This window comes from Stigmatopora argus, chromosome 1, assembly GCF_051989625.1.
Source record: "Stigmatopora argus isolate UIUO_Sarg chromosome 1, RoL_Sarg_1.0, whole genome shotgun sequence".
Classification (NCBI taxonomy): Eukaryota; Metazoa; Chordata; class Actinopteri; order Syngnathiformes; family Syngnathidae; genus Stigmatopora; species Stigmatopora argus.
In genome coordinates, this window is record NC_135387.1 from 3,910,100 (window position 1) to 3,918,596 (window position 8,497).

General features: G+C 41.1%; 1 protein-coding gene across 3 annotated transcripts in view; it reads left to right on the forward strand.

Moving 5' to 3' along the window:
• The window catches only part of cacnb3a (calcium channel, voltage-dependent, beta 3a), a 50,915-nt gene extending 44,679 nt beyond the window's left edge, over positions 1-6,236 (forward strand). For 2 of the 3 annotated variants that reach the window (XM_077616244.1, XM_077616173.1), the window contains one exon: positions 4-6,236. In XM_077616244.1, the coding sequence (XP_077472370.1) occupies positions 4-384 (381 nt within the window). In that variant the 3' untranslated portion in view covers positions 385-6,236. The remainder of the gene's footprint in view (positions 1-3) is intronic. The other variant, XM_077616326.1, reaches the window with a different exon arrangement.
• Positions 6,237-8,497: the final 2,261 nt, after the last annotated feature.

Genomic DNA, 8,497 nt, shown 5'->3' on the forward strand with positions numbered 1-8,497 from the left:
CAGAGTAGTGAGGCAGCGGGCTTGGAAGCTGGGGAGCAAGACGAAGAAGAGGAGGAAAAAGAGCCGGGCGAAGAGGCCCTCTCCCCCTTGGAGCAGGACAGTCTCATGCCATCGGACGAGGCCAGCGACTCCCTGTCTCACAGCCAGAGGGGCAGCTTGGGTCAGCGGGGCAGAGAAGAAGACGAGGAAGAGGAGGAGTACACCTCTCCCTGCCACGGCCGCACGTGCCGGGGTGTTTACCCCGCCCACTGCGGGCACGGCGACGGCCACAACGCCAACAGCCACGAGTCGCAGGACAGGCTGCTTCAAAGTGAAGCCCAGCAGGGTCACAACCAGAGGAAGAACCGCCTGCACAGCCGCCCTTGGCCTCGAGACACCTACTGACCAATCCACGAGCCAAGGTCTCTTTTTAGAGCATTGCTTTATGGAGGACTAAAGCTGCCAAAGTTCAAAAGAAATCAAGATACAAATAAAAGTGAAACTAAAAGCGACTATAAAAACAAAAATAAGATTCAAAAAGGAAATGTGGAAATAAATACAAAAATAAATAAATATATAGAGAGAAAGCAGGTGTCTCAAACCGATTCCGTCGAGGGCCGCAGTGGGTCCTGTTTTTTGTTCCAATCGATCCAGTGCCGACATTTTAACCAATCAGGTGTCTTCTAAAATAAGTAGCACCTGGCTGCAATCAACTGATTAACTGATTACACTTGCAAAAATTATCCTCTTGTTGAGTTGGAATGAAAACCTGCACCCACTGCGGCCCTTTGAAGACCGGTTTGAGACCACTGATATAGAGAGAGAGAGATTTAAAGTTCAATCATCAATTGATTTGTTTCATATTCATTTCATTGTCATTGTGAACATGCAAAAAGAAATGTGATTCATTGTTCATATAAAATTTGAATTCAGTTCCATGGAACCTATCCCACCCAACTTTGCTCACACTCAGAGTTATTGGCAATTTAGAGTGTTCAACCAGCCTACCCTGCATGTTTTTGGAATGTGGGACGAAACTGGAGTACCTGCAGAAAACCCATGTAAGCCCAGGGAGAACATGGGAACTCCCCACAGGAAAATTCGGACCTGAAATTGAACCCACGATCTCAGAACTGTGGGGCCGACGTGCTAGCCTCTCGACCACCGGGTTGCCGGACATTTAATATTATTCACCTGATTTGAAAAACGTCTTGCATATTCAGCGTGATAATGAAATCAATATGAGAGAAAAGTGCTTTTATTTGCTTATCTATTCTCATCTCATCTCATTTTCTGAATCGCTTTAGCCTCATTAGGGTTGCGGGGGGTTCTGGAGACTATCCCAGATGCCTCCGGGCTAGAGGCGGGGAACACCCTGAATCGGTGGCCAGCCGATCGCAGGGCACAAGGAGACGGACAACCATGCACACTCACACCCATACCTAGGGGCAATTTAGAGTGTCCAATCGGCCTACCGTGCATGTTTTTGGAATGTACCTGGAGGAAACCCACGCAGGGAGAACATGCAAACTCCACACAGGTGGACGTGACCTGGATTTGAACCCAGGAGCCCACAGCTGTAAACCCAACGTGTTAACCACTCGCGCCACCGGGCGGCCAGCTTATATTTTAATCCATTTAAATATATTTTTCTATTTCCACAGTTAATTTTCATTTTTGGGTTGTATTTATTTTTGTATCAATATTCATTTTGATTTTTCGTGTTTTTATTTTTAATTTATTCATCTTATTTTTGTATATATAGTCATTTTTATTTTCACCCTTTTTTATGTATGCATTCATTTTTCATTTTAGCAGCTTTGGTCCTCCGTACACAGTATCTTCACAGAGGGGGACATCAGATTGTTAGCAGGGCTACTGTGCAATGGCAAACTTCTGCTTTGCCTATGTTTCTCCATTGTAGGATGTCTCCATATACAGTAAACTGGCCTTAAAGCGGAACATGTTTAGGTATCTTTATTGATGCATGTAATAGTGTGATTATTTTGAATTTTTTTGCACATTAATGCCAGAACAGAAGTTGAATGATCTTAATGGCTCAATTGTACTGTACAGTAGGAATGTTTACTCTTGAATCCACTAGTGGAATATTTTCACATGCTTTTGCATATTGTAAATACTGAATGTACACTTAGTTTGGTCAAATTCCTTCTTGATTTGGTCGCTTGTTTCAGATAATGTACACGCTTCTACTGTTACATTTTTTTTTTAAACATAGGCCAGTGGTTCTCAAAGAGTGATGCAAGTGCCACCGGTTTTACATAAGAATTGACTGAATTACATGTTCAGACGATTTTTAAAATTGTATTCAAACCATTGCATATATGAAGTACAATTAAGTTGTATATTCAACTTAAACTACAAACAATTTGCATTGAATGTTATAGTCATGTTTATTTTCATAGAAATTAGGAACAACAAAGTATAATACCACTTAACTACACTACACCCATTCAAAAGAAAAAAACTTTAGAGTGACATTATCGGTCATAACCAGAGTTGAATACTATTTTTATTAATTGTATTTGTATCAGATTTTTATCAAGATGTTATTAACTTCAACAGTAATACCTTGAGATACGAGCTTAATGCTTTCCAGGACCGAGCTCGTATATCGACTTTCAACTTTTCCCATAGAAATTAACTAAATACAAATTAATCTTTCCCACCCTCTGAAAAAAACACCAAAAAACAGGATGTTACAATGGAAAAACATTTTTATTGGTTGTAATTCTCCATCTATTAACAGAGTAAGTAACAAATAACTAGTGGTTATGATGTTCAATACTAAAATTACCAATTTCGTCATACGCAGCTGGGTATGACAATTAAGCTTTTGTCGAGTCAACGATGATGACAAGACCTATGTCCGATTATAATTATTGAATTGAGACATTTTTCAGTACAGTGGGCAGAGAGAGAGAGAGCGAGAGAGAGAGAGAGAGAGACTTTTCGCGTGGCGCTCGAAACATAACATAAACATAAATTCAACTACGAGCGGCTGGCCACCGATTCAGGTTGTCCCCCACCCTGGCCCGAAATCAGTTTGGATAGGCTCCAGCACCCCCGCAACCCTAATGAGGATAAAGCGGTTTAGAAAATGAGATTAGAGATGACATCAATTTAACTTAAATGAACTAAGATCGCGATACAGACACATTTAAAAACAAATTTTAATCTTACTTTACACTAAACTTAATTCTAATTTTGTTTGAATTTTTTTACTTTTCTTCTTCCGGCTTGGCTCTTTTTGCCTCGCTTCCACCTTCACATTTAGTTGGAGTTTTTAAAAGGAACCTATCTAGGGTTGTTTGCTTTTGTCTCCCTATTGCACCTGCTTGCTTTGGACCCATTGTTTTTACCTTAATTCTACACTGACCAACGCAAAAAAAAGCACAGAAAAAATTCAACGCTCCGGGCAATGGTCGTAGATATCGTTACACGAGGGAGATGCGTCGAGAAAGACAGTGCGCTGTTATCATAAGCAGCCTCTCTCGTCTCGGCCATCTGGCTGTCTCGTATGCTCGTATCTCAAAATTTGTCTCGTATCTCAAGGCAAATATTTGCTCGGAATTTTACTCTTATCTCAAATTTCTCGTATGTTGGGGCACTCGTATCTCAAGGTATTACTGTACATGCATTCATTCAATATAACCTACGCTGCTAATAAATACATATCAATATAAAGAGTAATTTAAATCCTATAATAAATAATGGGACCCTGTGACAGTGGTTTTTCAGCCTGACTTCAGTGTGGGCAGTCTGGATTCAATTCCCACTCGGCGATGTGGTTATGAGCGTGAATAGCTGTCTGTTGCGTATACCCTACAATTGGTTAGGAACCAATTCAGCCCTGTTTGCTGCCTGTAGTTGGCTGGGATAGGCTCCAGCACATCCGTGAACCTGATGTGGCTAAGGGCAATGGAAGATGAATAATAAATTGTATTAGGTTTGTTTGTTTTTTTCAATGAAGAAAAATTGTCCTATATTGTGTTATTAAGTACATAACTCTCCACCACCCCCACTTTTGTGTACATTGATGTGATTTGCCTTTTCCACCTTTTTTTTGCCAATACCTGGCATTCAACAGACTAACATTTAACACATTGTTAATGAAAAACCTATCAAAAGAATATTGAAGACCTCAGAACAAACAATTTAACCTTGTGAATGCTTGAAATATTTGTCACACTACCTAAAACAGGTTTGGTGGTTAAAAATCAAATGTTATATGCAATGTACTATCAAACATCAGATATATGTATGGCAGCAAATTTGGAACACATTTTCAAAAACAAATTATATTCAGTCCCGATGGTGCTACTCAGAAAGCTTTTGCTGTAAAATATTTGAGAACCACTGATTTAGGTGTTGTCGTATTGCATACAGTGAAATTATGACACTGCAGTTGAAGTTACATTTCTATGCAGCCGTCCGGGTGTCAGGTTAGAAAAAATATATACGTACCGTATTTTCTCGCATATAAGCCGTATTTGTAACTAAGAAAATGATGACTGAATCAAGGGTATGGATTTACAGCGTTGCTATACTGTTTTTTACCAGTAGATGTCGGCAGATTAACATTTACTATTTGTTGGTTATTTTCTGTTTTGCAGTAAGAAAACCATTGTTGGATGAATTACTGACTTCCTTATGATATTGACCCTAATAATGTGCTTTTGATTCATACAGTAGCTCAGAAATACCACGTGCGATGAGTTTTCTAAAGATTTTCCCTTAAAAGTAACACATTTGTACTTCCTATTAAAACCATGAATATGGAGGTGAAAGTTGTGAATCGGGGGCGGCTTATATGCGAGAAATTGTAAAATTCAATATTTTTAAAGCAATTTTAAAGGTGTGGTTTATACGCACGCGGCAGCGGTAATTTTCATAGGTAATCTCTATCCAGATTACTAATCTGTGGGGACAGAGTACTGAATTGTGGGTACAGTTTACTAAACTGGGGGTACAGATTCACTGTGGATACAGATTAGTAATGAAAAATGTTTTGGTGTACCCTGACGCCCGGGGGCTCCGTACATTTCTGTCACCACCAGCGCATCTCTTTCGGTCTCCTACTGCACACTCACCCACACCTACGTAAAAAGATGACGGGCAGAGTGAATGTAAGCAAAACAAAAGGGAATGTTGGTGCCCAGTCCTGTTGTTTAAGTCAACACATGAAGGACATGGTGCTTGGGGGCAAAACTCCGAGAATATATGTTTGCATGCCTCAGGGTGTCTCTGAAGCAAACATTCGTCTGATTGTAGCACATTCCTAATTGTAGCATCCCCAGGTTTTGTCATTCCGCCCATTTGTGTACTGCGGTTTTACCACGAAAGACCCTCAGGTTGTCCCTCAGCTCCTCTAGACAACCACGTGGTGAGTAGTGACCATCTAACAGGGTCAATATCATCTGATTGAAGGAATTACTCGCTTCTATGTCACGCATCTCCTGTTTTGTGTATATTTTGAAGAAGAAGAAAAACGCATGATTGAGAGAAAAAAGACAAAAAAAAATCTATGCAAGCACTGCATGAATTTTGATTCTTTTTAATGTTAAGTATTTGGGTATTGCACCGTTTCTGATTTTTGCCCGTTGTCTTGTGATAGTGATAGACGTCTCTGGGCTGTTTTTTCTTCACCTACCACTAGCAGCACTCAAATTTACTATCCCACAAATTCAGGGTGAGCTGGGAACTCATTTACTCGACGCACTTTGAAATTTCTTCACTGAAAGTGATCTTCAGATCAAATTGATGAATGATGTCCTGCATGTCTTAGCTCTACAATTAGCTATTTTCGTTACTTTAGAGTGGACCAATGATTAAACAACCGATGAAGCAGTTGAAGTTGATTTATGAAGCACAATTTTTACAGAGTTATCATCAGTGTCCTATGTCTTATTCTGTATGCAATACTAAGCCTGACATTGAGAAATGAAAAGCCTTATGCCTTCTAAACTTCCTTGTTATTGTGAGTAGAAAGAAAAATAGAAAAAAATTGCACTACTTCTTTTTGGGGATAGTTGCTTTGTAATGCAATAACTGCACTAAATCTAACTGCTTATCCACCACACTAGTGTGATAACACACCTCTTTCCGCCACACTACAAACGGTGTATAAAATGAAACAATTCCTGCCTGACACTGTAAAGAATGCTTTGTATTGAAATAAGATTTACAATGCTAAGTAAATTGTGACTTGGACAAAATAAACACATTTTATGTATTTTGTTTGGGTCTCTTTTGTGAACTTTTGCTCAGTTTCAGGAAAAAAATCAAAGGGCCAACTTTCATGTGTTAAGCAGAGAATCAGAATTAAAAATAAAGTTTGTGTTTAAAAAAACGTTTAAGTAGCAACTGGTCAAAACATTTAGGCTAAGACAACCAATGACCAAAATAACTCAATTTATCACATCATAAATGCATACCTTAGTCATATAGTGTTCGAGGCAAGGAAGGCTACCGGTCCAGACGGCCTCAGCTCCAGACTGCTGAAAGACTGTGCGGATCAGCTTGGCAAAGTGATTCTGGATATTTTCAACCTCAGCCTCTGTCTGCAGAAGGTCCCCACCTTGTGGAAAACTTCCTGTGTGGTCCCAGTTCCAAAGACTGCAAACCCCAGGGAGCCAAACCACGTCAGGCCGGTAGCATTAACCTCTCACCTGATCAAGACATTGGAGAGAATCATCCTCAATCACCTCAGCCCCCTGATGAATGCAGAGCTGGACCCTCTGCAGTTTGCCTGTCTTCCAGGCATTGGTGTGGAAGATGCTACCACCTACCTGATGCACAGGTCTCTTTCACACCTGGAGAACACGGGAAGCATGGTGAGAATGATGTTTTTTTACCTCTCCAGTGCGTTCAACACCATTCAGCCGGTTCTACTGAGAGGGAAACTGGAAGAGGCTGGAGTAAGGAACCACCTAGCCGCATGGATCATCGACTTCCTCACTGAAAGACCACAATATGTGAGACTCCAGGACTGTACGTCTGATGTGGTAACTTGCAGCACGGGGGCCCCACAAGGCACAGTGCTCTCCCCACTCCTCTTCTCCCTCTACACATCAGACTTCAAACATGATACAGACACCTGCCACCTCCAGAAGTTCTCTGACGACACCGCTGTTGTTGGATGAGTGATGGACAGGAACGACCTAGAGTACAGGGGTCATCACAGCCTTTGTTGATTGGTGTAGGGAAAACCACCTCTACATCAACACCAGTAAGACAAAGGAAATGGTCATCGATTTCCGGAGGGATCCTCAACAGACCACTCAGGCGAACATCCAGGGTACAGACATTGAAATCATAGAGAATTTTAAGTACCTGGGTGTTCACCTCAACAACAAACTAGACTGGTCCACAAACATAGATGCCCTGTATAAAAGGGGACCAGAGCCGCCTCTACCTACTGAGGAGACTACGGTCCTTTGGAGTGTGCAGGACACTGCTGAGGACTTTTTACGACACTGTGGTGGCATCTACAGTGTTTTATGCAGTGGTCTGTTGGGGATGCGGGAGCACGGAGAGGGACAGGAACAGGCTGAATAAGCTGGTCAGGAGGGCCAGCTCTGTTCTGGGCTGTCCTTTGGACTGTGGAGGAAGTGGGAGAGCGGAGGATGCTGACCAGGATGATGTCCATAATGGACAGCACCTCCCACCCCCTGCATTAGTCTGTGGAGTCCCTCCGAAGCTCTTTCAGCAATAGACTGCTGCACCCTCATTGCAGGAAGGAGCGCTTCCGCAGATCCTTCCTCCCATCAGCTGTCAGGCTCTTTAACAAAAAAATGGCTGTGTTAAGACCTACCGTATATATCCATGTACATCTGTGTATGTATGTATATATACGTTTATATATAGGTATGTATGTGTATGTATGCATATATACGTTTATATATAGGTATGTATATGTATGTATATATACGTTTATATATAGGTATGTATGTGTACATATGTGTATGTATGTATATACAGTGGTACCTCGAGATACGAGCTTAATCCGTTCCGGAACTGAGCTCGTATGACGAGATTCTCGTAACTAGAGCGGACGTTTTCCATTGAAATGAATGGAAAACAAATTAATTCGTTCCAGCCCTCTGAAAAAACACCAAAAACAGGATATTGGATTGGAAAAAATGTTTTATTTCTTGTAATTCGCCATCTATTAACAAAGTAACACCTAACTAGTGGTTTAATAGTAATAAAATGTGTTTAATTTAACTAAAATTGGGCAGATTTCGCCGGCGGGAGACAGAGACGTTTGGGGGTGGGGGGGGGGGTTTTGGTAGTATTTATTTCCACCACAACGCACTCGTAAACGGAACAAATTTAAATTAACTTGGATTAATATATACAGACACTCAAACATAACGTTTAATGTAACTTTACACAAAACTGAATTCTAATTTTGTTGTAATCTTTTGTTACCTTCGTTTTCCGGGTTGGCGGTTTGCCACGCCGCCACCCTCATGTTCGCTATCGATGGACT